At 36.3% G+C, this 16440-nt stretch overlaps 1 protein-coding gene across 6 annotated transcripts in view; it reads right to left on the minus strand.

Moving 5' to 3' along the window:
* The window catches only part of RASA2 (RAS p21 protein activator 2), a 142125-nt gene that overhangs the window by 57808 nt on the left and 67877 nt on the right, over positions 1-16440 (minus strand). For all 6 annotated transcript variants that reach the window (XM_059163909.1, XM_059163908.1, XM_059163913.1 and 3 more), the window contains exons 6-7: positions 4540-4623; positions 2121-2193 (exon numbers count right to left, since the gene is read on the minus strand). In XM_059163909.1, the coding sequence (XP_059019892.1) occupies positions 2121-2193; positions 4540-4623 (157 nt within the window). The remainder of the gene's footprint in view (positions 1-2120; positions 2194-4539; positions 4624-16440) is intronic.

A 16440-nucleotide genomic window follows, 5' to 3' on the forward strand; every position in this document is an offset into this window, starting at 1 on the left:
TGAGGAAGTTAAAGGACAGAAATTAAGACATGCTCAAAGCTGAATACTTTGTAAGTGGCAGAACTGAGCTTCCTCACTTTTCTCCTATGTTGTATGCCTCTATTCCCCTGGCTTCCTTGACTCTCCGGCAAGCAAATCTTGAGTGCTTATCTACAGCCATCAGCCATCTTATGTTTGTCATGAACTCCCTACTGAGGGGTTTTCATATCAGACCTCAAGTTCATTATGTCCCCAACTGAACCATTTGTGTTTTCCTTAACTTTTCCCTTATTCCAGATTTGAAACCATGAGGACAACTGACTTTTCCCTTTGTCTTTTCTTCTATAATCAATTTGTTATCCTCCCCTCTACAGCTTCTTTCTCATCTGTCACTTCCTCTCTTTTCCCATGTTACTCTCTTGGATCAGAAGCCCTTCCACCTTCCTTTTTAAAAAAATAACAACAACAAAAAACCCCACCTAAACTATGAGTCTCTTATTTCTGTTCTTTCTCAGCTATTGGCCCACAGATCACGGTTAATTCTTCCCGAAACACTGCATTACTCTTACCACTTCCAGGCTCAAAAACATTCAACAGCTACTCTGTAAGCACGTTAGCCACAGGTAGTCAAGGCCTTTCGTAGTTGGTCCTACTCTAGCTTTTAAGCTTTGCTCCAATTATTCTCTTATAGAACCCTTCCAGTTAAATCACTATTTGCTATTCTTTGGATGTAACTTACTGCTTTTCTGTCTCTTTGTCTATGCTCAAAATGTTCTTTCTCTCTAATACTCCTCCCTAACTTAACTCAGCTGGAAAACTCATCTAACCTTCCCTGTATCTACTGCATTTTGCTGCTGTGTGTATGCATGCATATATGTGCTTTGTGTCTCTTGCTTTAGCTCGAAGACAGAGATTGAATCTCATCTTTATAATCTGCTCAACAAAGGGCTTTTTGAATAAATATTTTAAGGCTTCATATGTACACCTGAATACAGCAAGCAGGTCAGACCTTGCCTTTCAAAAGGCCATCTGCTTGCTCCAAATTGCCCCATGTTTTCTGCAGGCTAGATTTAATAGCCACTGATAAATATATAACCACCGAAGTCCTTAGCCAGGAAATGGAAAAGTCTCATACTGGTGCTTTTTCTTTTATCTTTCTTTCTCCCTTGCCTCTACCCCCACAATTCTTCCTACTTCAATTTTGGTATTTTTCTCAACCTATTTTTCTTTATATAGTAATTAGGCATGGCTAGATGTGCTCTCACTCCTCTTCACTTGGAATTATCAAGAAAAACACACAGACAAAAGAGGAAAAAGCACACAATGGAACTTTTCCCCAAATCTTCCTACATGCTAACTAATCTCACTTGCGACATGTTCTATGGTTAGAACACAATCTTTTAGAAATCAGAGATCTTTTTCTTCCCTGTAGTTTTCAAATAATATGAAAAAGGATTTCTTTAACCAATGCTCCACAGTAAAGAACTCCAAAGCACTATATTTTGGGGCAACTTCAAGGCAGTTGAAGATCTCTATGAAAACAAGCATTTGTCTATAGAGGCAATTAGCTAAAAAGAACTTAATAATAAGGCTTTAATCTTATAGCACTTTATGGTCTCAACGCATTCTCACATTTGGGCCTCCTAAAAACTCTGTCAGGTAGGTAGCTAGTATTTTCTCTTACAAAATTATCTTTTCACAAGATAAACTTAAACCTCACATTTAATGATTTATTCCACATCAACTGGGACAAGAACTCCAACCAACTGATGTCATACTTACTTTACTAGTGATTTTCAAACAGTAGTACTCAGTATAAGAGTTCAGTGGCTACTGTGTGTCAGGTGGGGGGCTGGATAAGGTGGGAGGGTGTGTGAAGGAGGATGTGGTAATAGGGATGAATAGAGAGTAGGTGTGGCCCTAGTCCTTCCTATCCCCAAATCGGTTGTAGTTCTGCCTTTATTTGTTTTATATACTGGTCCTCTACCACATTATATCATGGTTCTACTGTTCTTGGAATAGAAATGCTTAGTTGCATTAGCTGATTAATTGATTACTATGGCTATAGCTCAAAAAAAGAAGTAAACCAGCATTCAATATTAAATATTCAATGTCAACATTTATATAAAATAAAAAGTTACCTCAAAATAAAAGATTTCATTAAACTGCGGATTGCTTGTTTTCTTCTTTACTTTTGTCTTCTTTTGGTCATTCCTGTTCCAATGTGGTAGAGTTTTACCTTGTAGAACTTAATGGTACACAATTATAAAACATGCTATTTCCAACCAGGGAGCATGACTTCCCTTTAGCTGTTAAGATGACTCAGGGAAAACTATAGTTTTAAATATTACTTGGAGAAAAAATCTGACATGTCTCTAAAGACCCAAATCAAAGAAAATACAAGTTTGTATATGCTATATATGACCAGATTGTATTTTCTCTCTATGGCTACACTAGGCTGACTATCGAGCTTATTTTACATATACAAGCTTATTTTATATCAGAATGGTAAAAGGAAGACAGTGAGATTCAGAGTACCTTTATCTATGCTGAAAAATACCTGAGGAACACAAAAAGCATTAACTAAATTTATTTCTTGGGCTTACAATATGGCTTTTTAAAAAAACTTTTTCTTATGAAATAATTAGAGAAGGTTGCAAAGAAATGTACACAGAAATCCCATGCAGTCTTTCCCCACCCTTTCCCACAATTTTAACATCTTATGTGATGATAGTACACTATCAATACTAATAATGACTCTTAAAATGGAATTCACAAGCAAATGGTTTCCACTTGTATGTTACTAAATGATTACACTAAAGAATTTGTCTTTAGCTACAGATTATAAATGGAAACAAAAAAATAGCTCAATTAGGTTAAACATTTTTAACATCTAGAACTAATCCCTCTGATAACATGAATGTTCAAGGACTGAGTATCTGCTTTCAACTTTAGAAGCATCTATAGTGCTAACAGTGCAATACTGTTTGAGCATACAGTAAGTACTAGTCATGGCACTAGGTACTTTATATACATGTATTAATACATTTCTTAAAAGTGACTTACTGGTGATTTTCTAAAAAATAAAAAATACTTCTATTGTACACCTGAAACTAATGTAACACTGTATGCTGACTATTCTGGAATTAAGAAAAATTAATAAAAATAAATTTAAAAAAAAGAATACCTAGAGAGCCTGAAGTTGGGGAGAAGGGGTATGTGTCTGTGTATGTATGTATGTATGAGTTTGGTATAAAGCAAATATTTGCTCTTTGTTTCCTGATTTTAAACCTTTAAAGTTGTAGGCAAATTTCAGACTAGTCAGGCTCTGGAAGAAATCATAATGAAGTTATAAAATACAAAATATATAAATTGCTATAGGTTTTTCCATAAATCATTAGAAATAATTTAAATCAATGATATGGTGCACTTTACCATGTTCTGGTACTTCAGCAGGCTGTCTACAGCTTGGAATCTCTCTGCAGAGCACAGATGCCATGAGCAGAAAAGGCATTTTTAGTTCCTAGCAGTTTTCCAGATAAAAATATGGAAACTGCCTTGGGAATCTGAGCTAGCATTTCTTAAAACAGGATTTACCCATATAAAATCTAAGACATTTGAAGGTAGGAAGGCCAATGATGAGTGAGGAAGGTCAAACTTATGTTTTAAAGAACATTTTAACTACTATAAAACTAACATTGCTCCCCACAGTCTAAGAGTCCAGCATATCTGAAATGGCATCTACTTTCTTTCTATAAGAATAGGACTTGGTTGTTTGCAAATGTATAACAGAACTCACTAAAAGTGTTTCTTTCAAAGCATTCATTAACTTTGTGTCATAAATAACCATTTAGCATTTATTCTTAAAATCTTAATCTTTTAATTCTTAAAGTCACATTTTAAAACATAAAAATCTAATAATAATTTGCTCTCCTACTCTGAATTCCTAACTCCAGGTTACAAATAGAAGCCAACCAGTGATTATTTCAATGTAATGAAGCATCTACTATCGAAGAAGGAAATCATTTAAGCCCATATACACACTAAGTCTTCAGATCCAGAGATGTTTACATTTCTGGATTAAAATCAGTGTACTTATGGAAAATAAAGGCATGTTTGAAATTATGTGTTTAGAGTTAAAAAAATCTAATAATAATTCAATAAACACTACCTACCAATGACATGGATGGAGTTAGAGAGTATTAGGCTAAGTGAAATAAGCCAGTCAGAGAAAGACAGATACCATATGATTTCACTCATATGTGGAATTTCAGAAACAAATGAGCATGGGGGAAAAAAAAAGAGAGGCAAATCAAGAAACACTGACTCTTAACTACAGATAACAAACTAATGATTAGTGGCAGGGAGGTGGGTGGGGGCATGGGAGAAATGGGGGGTGGGAGAAATAGGGGATGGGGATTAAGGAGTGCACATGTGATGAGCACTGGGTGTTGTATGGAAATGTTGGATCACTGTATTATACACCTGAAACTAATATTATAGTGTATGTTAACTAACTGGAATTTAAATAAAAACTTAAAAAACAAAACAAAACATTACCTAGAAGGGCCCACTAGAGAAACTGTTGCATAAGGGTCACAGCTTTGTCCATTTATGAGAGGCAACCCATGGCATGCCATGATGCTAAGAAAGGAAAAAAAAAAATTAACATATATTCAAGTTAAACAATATAAAGTATTATTTTAAAATATAAAATTAATATAATCAAAGGGTTAAAATTGTTTTCCACAAGTGTGCAGATGTATGCCTATATATCACACCTACCCCAAATACATCTATTTATATTGTGCACTTTTATCTACTTATGCTGTATTTCCGAAATATGACTTAAACCAGTCTGCCACGATCAGTACTGGCTCTACCAAATAATATGTAGCACACATTCCCCAAGTAAATATCCAGCAAGGTAGATTCTGTGGTTTGATAATATATTAAAACTGCTGTGGCTTCTAAACAGGAAAAGAATGTGGTGTGAACCTTAAAGGAGAAACTACAAACCAAGCTAGATCTATGGCATCACATCCTCTGCTAAAGCATGAATGAGAAACAAGGAAACGACTGTGGTTTCCACTTAAAATCTGATTCATAAATAGAGGGCAAGCCTCCCACAATTCTGTAGCCTTTTATTTTGAGTCTCAGTAACAGCTCCTGTATCACTCTACAAGAAATGTTTCAGAACTTAAAAACCAAGGTCTTCTAATCAGCTCTACAGGTAAAGTCCCTGGTATTTACAGAGGACATAGAATTTAACTTAATGGTCTGCTCCTCACATTTTCTCACTCATATTGAGTTCACATATTTAGTTTAACATTTAAGGGTCTGCCTTTCCTAATGTTTAAGAGAAACTCATGGGAGTTACTAAAGAGTATTCTTTGTTGAAATATGTGGGCTACTGAGCAACATCCTTATTTCTCTCCACAACCCACAGATCATATATGTGGGTGAAGTGTATATGCTGTGCTGCCAAGCAAAGAAAGAAATGATAATATGACTCATGTCTATTAAACTGCATATCAAAAATCAAATTTTAAAAATTTCTGAAACTAACCAAAGAAAGCACAGGCCAAGATAATACTTCTGGTTATTAAAATGTTAGGCTCAGGTACAGTCAAATTTTCCAACTACATACTGTTTGAAATTTATAATCCTCAGGCTGAATCTCAAAATGATACTTGGTTTTTTACACAGCACTTGTAGTTTACAATGTATTTTCACAAAATGAATCTAACTCCCACAACTGCCTTTGAGAAAAAACACCTTAAAGAAGAAAGTAAGGACCAAAAAGATTATGTAACACAGGAACAAAAAAAGGCTAAAGGTAATACAACTAGTACAAAGTGGGCCAAGACACAACTTCTACTTTCTTAACTGTTTCTGAAGTCCAGTGTCTTTCCACATTCCCTATTGCGCCAATTTATTGTATTACTCTCCTTGTAATACCAAATTTATCTCATGTATGTATTAATTAAGAAATCTTAATTACAGAAAGCCACTATAATTTTTTTTTAAGATTTTATTCACTTATTAGAGAGAGAGAGAGAGAGAGACCACAAGTAGGCAGAGCAGCAGGCAGAGGAAGAAGGAGAAGCAGGCTCTCTGCTGAGCAGGGATCCTGATGTGGGGCTCGATCCCAGGACTCTGGGATCATGACCTGAGCTGAAGGCAGCCGCTTAACCAACTGAGCCACCCAAGTGCCCCAGAAAGCCACTGTAATTTTATGAGTTATAAAAAACCTGAGAAAAATGCAGTTCATTACACCAAGATTTCTATAAGAATATTCCACAAAGCCAAACAATGATGCCCATAAGCCAAAAGTATGAATCTACAGAAATCATCAGAAGTGGTCTTAATTTTTAAATGTAAGACAGTTTTAAAATTGTTTTCTGACAGGGGCGCCTGGGTGGCTCAGTGGGTTAAAGCCTCTGCCTTCAGCTCAGGTCATGATCCCAGAGTCCTGGGATGGAGCCCTACTATCAGGCTCTCTGCTCAGCGGGGAGCCTGCTTCGCTCTCTCTCTGTCTCTGCCTGCCTCTCTGCCTACTTGTGATCTCTCTCTCTCTCTCTGTCAAATAAATAAATAAATAAATAATCTTACCAAAAAAAAAAAAAAAAAAAAAAAAAGTTTAAAAAAGGGGGGGGGGTGCACCTGGGTGGATCAGTGGGTTAAAGCCTTTGCCTTCGGCTCAGGTCATGATCTCAGGGTCCTGGGATCGAGCCCCACATCGGGCTCTCTGCTCTTTCCCCTCCCCTGTCTGCCTGTCTCTACCTACTTGTGATCTTTCTCTCTCTCTCTCTGTGTCAAATAAATAAATAAAATCTTTTAAAAAATTGCTTTCTGACAAACTTAAGACTATAAATACAAATTATGTTATTTACTGCATGTCATGAAATATTTTTCTAATTACCTAGATTCAACTATTCTTCTAATCAGTGAATCAAGCACATTCATACCATAAACCACGGATGAGCAGAAAACAAATGTTGAAAATGAGCTTAGTATACCAAATGATCTTACATTTTGTTTAACTATGACATTTGATATTAATACATTTTCTAGAAATTGCAAAGGAAAATAAATTTAGTCCAAACTTGTTTAAAATACAGAATGACCTGAATCTCTTCCTTGAGGTTTGTTTTTACACTAGAAGACAAGTGTTAATATCTATGTACAGCTAAGATGGAGTAAGAGGGAACAGAATTACCTCCCTGCCTGAAATAACTGGGGGGAAAAAAAGAACAAAAACTGGCAGTGCAATACACTGATCTCTGAGGGCAGAAGAAATGAAGTAAGCCCCTAACTCTCCCACCATATTGCTAGAAGGAGAATTGTTAGTTGGGAACTAGAGTTTCAAAGGCAGAGTACCAGAGAATAGAAGAGCTGCACAAAAAGAAAATTCCAGAGAGCTACAAGAATCCCTCTGGAGTGATTAGCAGAGTGTTGATAAGCATGTGTATGTAAGGAAACTGAGACTAGAGAAAGAATCATCTGAAAAGAGCAGAAGGCCTTTAGCTTGGATTGTAATCCTGAGGTCCTAGGATTAAGCCCCGAATCAGGGCTTTCTGCTCAGTGGGGAGTCTGCTTCTCCCTCTCCCCCCACTCATGCTCTCTTGCTTCTCTCTCTCTCAAATAAATAAATAAAATCTTAAAAAAAAAAAAGGCAGAAGGAACAATTCTTGAAGCGCACAAATAGTTAGCACAAGGTCCTACCAGCCATATTATGAAACCTGGTAATTTATAGATGCTGCCTCAGGACTGAGAGAACATAAGTCCAAGACTAAAAGCTGTTCTTATTCCATCCATCAAAGTTTAAAAGCAAACCACAAAAGAATGAAACTGTTTCCAAGTTACTTAACTGGGTCCTCAAGTATACTGATAAAAATATAAAAATATCCAGAAACTTCATAATGCCTAGAATCAAATAGAAAATAACCAAGAACACAAAGAATTAAAAAAAAAAAATGAGCCATAATGATATCTCAAGAAACAATAAAAATCCCAAATAAACAACCTAATCTTGCACATAAATGAGCTAGAAAAAGCAGCACACCAAAACTCAAGAAACCAGTAAGAGGAAGGAAATAAAGATCAGAGGAGAAATAAATGAAAAAGAAACTTAAAAAATAAAACATATCAATGAAACCAGAAGCTGGTTCTTTGAAAATATCAACAAAATTGATAAACCTTTAGCCAGAATCCCCAGAGGGGGAGAGGGGGAAACAGAGCAAGAGAGGACTTGAAAACAAAATCAGAAACGAAAGAGGAGAAATAACAACTGACACAACAAAAATAAAAAGGATAATTAGAGAACAGTATGAAAAATTTATGTGCCGGGCAACCTAAAATAGACAAATTCCTAGAAATATCCAAGTTTCCAAAACTGAATTAGGAAAAAATGGAAAATGTGAACAGATAATTACCAGCAATGAAATCGAATCAATAATCAAAACCTTCCCAACAAATTAAAGTCTAGGACCAGACGGTGTCTGGTGCAAATGATATGTCCAATAAAGGGTTAGTATCCAAAATACATAAAGAATTTACACAACTCAACACCCCAAAAACAAGTAATCGAATCTAAAAATGGGCAGAAGACACGCACATACATTTCTCCAAAGAAGACATGCAGACAGCCAATAGACACATGAGAAGATGCTTAAAATTACTCATCATCAAGGAAATACAAATGAAAACCACACTGAGATACCACCTCACATTAGTCAGAATGGCCAGTATAAAAAACACAAAAAACAAGAAGCACTAGCAAGGATGTGGAGAAAAAGGAACCCTCCTGTACTTTTAGTGAGAATGCAAACTGGTGTAGCCACCAGGAAAAATAGGATGGAGCTTCCTCAAAAATACAAAAATAGAATTACCATGTGATTCAGTAATTCTACTACTGAACATTTACCCCAAAAATATGAAAACACTAATTTGAAAAGATATATGCACTCCTTATGTTTACTGCAGTTTTTAAAAAAGATTTTATTTATTTATTTGACAGAGAGAGAGACGAAGAGAGAGGGAACACAAGCAGGGGGAGTGGGAGAAGGAGAAGCAGGCTTCCTGCTGAGCAAGGAGCCCATTGCAGGGCTCGATCATCATGACCTGAGCCAAAGGCAGATGCTTAACAACTAAGCCACCCAGGCACCCACTGCAGTATTATTTACAATAACCAAATTATGGAAGCAACCCATGTGTCCATTAATAGACGGATGGATAAAGAGGTAGTATGTACATACAGAATATTACTAATCCATAAAAGAGTATGAAATCTTGCCATTTGCAACAACAAAAGAAAGCTAATTCTATGGATAACAACCCAAATGCTCATCCATAAGGTCTGGTCAAGTTACTCATAGTAAATCTAAATGGTGGAATTCTATGTAATTGTGAAAAAGAGTAAGGTAAATCTCTATTCTCTAATTACTCTAATATGGAGGGTAGATGGCTGGGAATGAATGTAATACCTCTCCAAACATACTTCAACTGAGTTCTGACTGTGGAAACATAAGAAACTTGTATATTTCAAAAGTAAAATTAAACTTAAGCAATCCTTAAAAATAATAAACAATTCTGAGAAACCAATAAGAGAGCTACTTCAAGAGACAAGAGCATACTATTTGACTTTGCATCCTTAGAACAAATACAGTAAGACCTTTTAAACTTCATTCAGTAACCTCCCTGCCAGTGGTAATATCGGCATTATTATTTCAAATTATTATTTCAAATCTAAATGCTATATTTTGTAAGATAATGATAATAATTATGTTAATGTTGTCGGGGATTAAGATTTCCAATGTAAGAGGAAAGAGATACAGTATAAAGTCAAAGTTAGACTAAAAATCTTGTAATATTAAATTTAAATTAGAAACATGGAAGAAGGAAGGAAGGAAGGAAATAAACAGAAAAGTAGTCAAAAGGAAGAAAGAAAAAGAAAGCAAAGCAAGCCAGCCTGCCAGCCAGAGAGGCTATATTAATATCAAACAAAGCAGATTTCACAACAAAGAATATTTTCAGGGACAAAGAGGGTCATTTTATAATACTGGAGAATTCAATTTATTAAGAAGTTATAACAATCCTAAATGTTAAGCTCATAACATTAGAGCTATAAAACAAATGAAGCAAAAACTGATAGAACTCAAGAAGAAACAGACAGGGGCACCTGGGTGGCGCAGTGGGTTAAAGCCTCTGCCTTCGGCTCAGGTCAGGATCCCAGAGTCCTGGGATCGAGCCCCGCACCAGGCTCTGCTCAGCGCAGGGCCTGCTTCCTCCTCTCTCTCTCTGCCTGCCTCTCTGCCTACTTGTGATCTCTGCCTGTCAAATAAATAAATAAAAACTTAAAAAAAAAAAAAAAAAGAAGAAACAGACAAATTCACAAATAGAGATAGCAACACTCCTCTCAATAACTTATAAAGCAAGAATGAAAGTTAAATAAGACTGTCGACCTACCTGATATAATTAACATTTATTAAAAATACTCTATCTAGGGACATGTGGGCGGTTCAGTTGGTTAAGTGTTTACCTTTGGCTCAGGTCATGATCCATGGGTCCTGGGATAGAGCCCCGTATCGGGCTCCTTGCTCTGTGGGGAATCTGCTTCTCCCTCTCCTTCTGCCCCTGCTGATGGGCTCACTCTCTCTCTCACTCACTTTCTCTTAAATAAATAAATAAAATCTTTTAAAAAAATACTTTCTCTATCTAAAGAAGAGAACAAACACTTCAAATGCACACAGAACATGTACCAAGATTAAATAACACTTTGTGGCCAAAAAGCAAGTCTTGGCAAAGACCATAGAAAATATGTGGACAACAGAATTAAATTAGAAATCAAAAGCAAGAAGGTAGGGGCGCCTGGGTGGCTCAGTGGGTTAAAGCCTCTGCCTTCGGCTCAGGTCATGATCCCAGGGTCCTGGGATGGAGCCCCATGTTGGGCTCTCTGCTCCATGGGGAGCCTGCTTCCTCCTCTCTCTCCCTCTGCCTGCCTCTCTGCCTATTTGTGATTTCTCTCTCTGTGTCAAATAAATAAAATCTTTAAAAAAAGAAAAAAAGCAAGAAGGTATCAGGAAAATTCTCAAATACTTGGAAGCAAAATAACTATATACATATATACATATTTTTTTTTTCATTCATTCCATGGGTTGAAGAATAGAAAAGAAAAGCTATAAAATATTTTGAATTACATTAAAATGAAAACCCAGCAAATCAAAATTGGAAGGATGCAGTTAAAGCAGGACTCAGAAGAAAATAGATAGCAGTAAAAACCTGTATTAAGAAAAAAGAAAGGTTTTCAGTCACTGTCTTTAGCCTCCATCACAAGAAACTTAGAAAAGCAAATTAAACCTGAAGTAAACAAAAACAGAATGGGAACTGAAACAGAAAACAAAAGATACAGGAATCAATGAAATCAAAAGCTACTTCTTTAAGAAGGTCATTAAAATTGATAAACTTTAGCTAGACTGAATAGGAAAAATAGAGTACAGACACATATTACCAACATTAGGAATGAGTGATATGACACCACTACAAACTCTACAGATATTAAAAGAATAAAAAGGAGTAACTTGAAGAACTTTATACCAAACACCCGGACAATTCAGATTAAACGGTCAAATTTCTTAAAATATACAAATTACCAAAAATCATTTAAGGGGGTGCCTGGGTGGCTCAGAGGGTTAGGCCTCTGCTTTCAGCGCAGGTCATGATCTCAGGGTCCTGGGATCGAGCCCCGCATCGGGCTCTCTGCTTGGTGAGAGTCTGCTTCCTCCTCTCTCTCTCTCTTTCTGCCTCTCTGCCTACTTGCGATCTCTGTCAGATAAATAAATAAAATCTTTAAAAAAATCATTAAAAAAGCAATCTAAATAGTTATGTATCTACTTAAAAAACTAAATTCCTGGTTAAAGACATTCCCACGAAAAAACAAAAACACTTCAGGCCCAGAAGACCTCGCTGGTGAATTCTTATACTATTCATGTAAAAAACAAGTTATATTAATTATATACAACCCCAGAAAACCGGGGGAGGGGGGAATCAGAATACTTCCCAATTCATTCAACAAGGTCATTATTCCCAATTCCAAAACCAGACAAAGACATTACAAGAAAACTACAGACCAACATCCTTCATAAACACAGATACATAAAAACCTGAACAAAATTTTAGCAAATCAAAGCCAACAAAATATAACAATGATAAAATTACATGACCAAGTGGAGGTTGGTTTAACTTCAAAATTCAATCAACAAAATTCCCCATATTAACAGATGAAAACAGAAAAGGAGTAAGATAATGTGAATACACATTCTTGATACAAACATTCTCAGCAAACCAGGAACAGAAGGGAACTTTCTCAATCTGATAAACAACAGCTAACATCACACTTAATGGTAAAAAAACTGAATGCTTTCCCTCTAAAATAAGGAATAAGACAAAGACATTTGTTCTCACACCTTCTATTCAATATAGTACTAGAGGTTCTAGCCTCTGCGATCAGGCAAGAAACAGAAATAAGAGGTATCAGACTAAAAAGAAAGAAGTAAAACTGTCTATCCAGTTGACACAATCACCTACAGAAAATGGAATCTATAAACAAACTAGTAGAACAAATCAGTGAATGTAACAAGGTTACAGAATACAAACAATTTTTTAAAAAAATTTCTATATACTAGCAACAAACAACCATTTATTCAACTTGTTTTTTTTCTCTCTTCACCCACCCTTCCCCACCAGGTTTTTTTCTCTCAGTCTGTTTCTCTAATATAAAAAGCACTGCCTGGACTTCATGTCACCCAGTACCTATTTAATTTTTCTGTTTCTCTTTCCAAATTTATTTTTTAAGATTTTATTTATTTATTTGACGGAGATCACAAGTAGGCAGAGAGGCAGGCAGAGAGAGAGAGGGGGGAAGCGGGCTCCCTGCTGAGCAGAGCGCCCAATGCTGGGCTTGATCCCAGGACCCTGAGAATATGATCTGGGCCAAAGGCAGAGGCTTAACCCACTGAGCTACCCAGGTACCCTATGTCTTTCCAAATGTTTGATCTCCCTTTCACTCCTCACCCTACTGAAATCTACTTTTTCTATGTTCATCATTCTATGGAAACTCTCCTCATTAAACTCTCTTTGTTAAACTCCTCCTAAGTGTCAAATGCTATCCTTATTTTCAGGGCTCTTCCTACTAGCTTTCTTGGCTGCATGAAATTCTTCCTATCACTCCCTCCTTCCTTAAAGACATCTTCTTTCTTCGCTTCCTTGGCCTACACTCTACTAATTTTCGTCATATCTCTTGTCTCCCTCGTGTCTTCCTCTCCTGCTATTCTACTTCTACTGCTGGATCTGTTCTCAGCCAGCTGGTCTCTTTGCACTATATAACCTCCCTCTAAGGCTGTTTTTATCATATCTATTCTTATGGCTACAACTACCATCAATTTTGTATTTCTATTTGAGTTCTCACCACAGAGTTTAAGATTTTTATATCCAAATGCTTGATGGAAATCCCTACCCAGATGTTCAAGAGCAGCTTAAACTCAACTCATTACCATCTCTTATTAAAGAAGCTCCTCCTCTAGAATTTCCTTTGTTGTAAACACCACCATCCGCCCAGTAACACAATCTGGAAATCTAGGAGCCACACTTAAGATTCATTACTACTTCCTCACTTTCTATATCTACTCTGTAAGTTTTAGTGAATCTACTCTTTAAATATTTCTTCATTTATCCTATCATTTCTGTAACAACTGTTTGGGTCAGAATCCATCATCTCTTACTTGGATCACCCTAACACCCTTCAAATTCACCTCCCAGTTTCTACACTTAATTGCTGTCACAAATCTGATCTAAAATGTAAATTTGTCCATATTACTCTATTGTCTAAAATCTTTCAAGAGTTCCATGTGCTCTTGTAAGCTTTGTAAGTTCATTTGGTACCTAAGAGACTCCAAGATCTGGCTTCAGTCTATCTCACCCATCTTTGAGCTTCATATGCTCAGCAACAGCAGACTGTTTTTAATTATTCTCTCTCCCTCTTTCACCATGTTTCTTCTTCCACACTTTTGCCTGTATTGTTTTTTCTTTCCGGAAAAAAATAAAATCTCACTTCTTCTAGGCAAGCTACTTTCTATTCATACTTTAAGAAGACAAATGTTACCTTCTTTCTTCATTTAGTTGTTTCAAAGAATTATTTAGCACCTATTAGTGCCAGGCTCTGGGGGTGATGAGGTAAATAAGACAAACATGTTCCTACTCTCATGGAGCTTAGAGTCTACTTGAAATAACAGATAACAAGCAATGAAAATAAAACAGTAATTACAAATAGTGGCAAGGTGCTATGAAGAAAAAAGAATAGGGTGCCCTATTTTAAAATAAGTGATATTTAAGCTAAAACTTCAAGGATGAGAAGGAACAAGCTAGAAGAATAGGCATGCCAGGCAAAAAGCACAGATCTGGATCTCTGAACAGGAAGAGTATATGTCACATTTGAGGAATTGAGAGAAGGCTGGTGAACATATGAACAAGAGGAAGCATACCACAAGATGAAATCTGAGAGAGGCAGTGCCAGAAGATGGGTAACCGTATGGGCCAAGTTAAAGGGCTTGTCTTGGGGTGCCTGGGTGGCTCAGTGGGTTAAGCCGCTGCCTTCAGCTCAGGTCATGATCTCAGGGTCCTAAGATCGAGTCCTGCATTGGGCTCTCTCAGCAGGGAGCCTGCTTCCCTCTCTCTCTCTCTGCCTGCCTCTCTGCCTACTTGTGATCTGTCAAATAAATAAATAAATAAATAACCTATAAACGAACAAACAAACAAATAAATAAATAAAGGGTTTGTCTTATCCTAAATGAAATAGGAATCACTAAGTGTTTCAGCAGGGGAATGACATGACCTAATTTAAGTTTTAAAAGACTGCTCTGGGTTGCTATGGAGCGAAAGGACTGCAGAGTAGAAGGCCAGCTAAGACTACTGAAATAAACAAGGTAACAAATGGTTGCTGGTTTGAAGAAAGATGTCATTAGATATTAAAAATCAGAAAATTCAAGAAATATTTCATATCATCAATAAGAAAGGGATCCAATGTGTGTGGGGGCAGAGAGAAGAAAAGATTTTAAATGATTCTCAGATTTCTGGCTTGGGTAATTAGGTCCATGGTGGTTCCAACTGCTAAGGCTATGGAGAGAAGCTGTACAGGTATGACGGTCAATGCTTCAGTTTCAAATGTGTTAAATTTGCAATGATGTGAGACATCAAAGCAGAACTGCCAAAAAAGATAGGTGGATGTATGAGGGCAGTGTTCAGAAAAAGACCTGAGTTAAATGCACAGGTATGGACAATTTTCTTAACTTCTTATTTTGAAATAATTTCTGACTTTCAAAAATTTGCAAAATTAACATTTTGTTTAACCAGAGTAAAACTACAGAAACAGGAAAACAACACTGATACAATGTTAATGATAATATTAATCTTCTGGACTTTACTCAAATTTTGCCAATGTCCTTTCTCTCATCCAGGATGCAATAAAGGATCTCACATTGCATTCAGCTGTCATGTCCTCCTAGTCTCTTTCATCCTAAAACACTTCCTTAGTTTTCTTCTTCATCCCATGATCTTGTCAGTACTAGACAGTTCTTTTGTAGAATACCCCTTCATTTGAATTTGATGTTTCCTCATGATGATCTGAAGTTATGCATATTGGTGTCCTTCTCAATGCATCATACTAGGAGGCTGGATGTCTCATTACAAAAGATATTAACTTGGGTCACACAGGTAAGTTTATATCTATCAGACATCTACGGGGAGATTCTTTGAGACTATGCAAATATGCTGTTTGCCTTCATACGTATGCCCACTTATTTAGCATCCAAAGATGCAATATTACTGTAGTATGCCAATGTTGATTTTTTATTTCCATGATCTGTCCTACATTCATTAATTATAATTCTCCTAAAGAAAAAGTAATCCTTTCTCCCCAATGTGTTTATTTATTTATATATCAGCTTTGGCTCATGGATTTTTATTCTATAGCACTGCCTCATGGATTTCTTCTGTAATTTTCATTATTTATTATGATGCTGAAATTGTCCCAGTTTAGTTACTTGGAGGTCTTTCAAGCTGGCTTCAATGTCTTTTCTGCATGCATTATTATCATCATCATTATTATTATTAGCACTTTCTTACTTTCTGACTCTACAGATGCTCTGAGCTCATCTTGTATTTTTCCATGTTCAAGTCCTGAATCAGCCAATGCTTAAAAAAATTCAGATTTCTTTTAACTGGAATAGCTCTAGTATTGCAGCCACTTGCCAACATGTGGCTATTTAAATCTAAATTAATTAAAACTGGACGAAATTAAAAATTCCATTCTTTAGTTGCCAAAAAATGCACTTTAAGTTTTCAATAGCCACATATTAGTGGCTACCATACTGGACAGTTAAGTTATAAAATACTTTCATCATCACA

The sequence above is a fragment of the Mustela lutreola genome, chromosome 2 (assembly GCF_030435805.1).
Source record: "Mustela lutreola isolate mMusLut2 chromosome 2, mMusLut2.pri, whole genome shotgun sequence".
NCBI lineage: Eukaryota > Metazoa > Chordata > Mammalia > Carnivora > Mustelidae > Mustela > Mustela lutreola.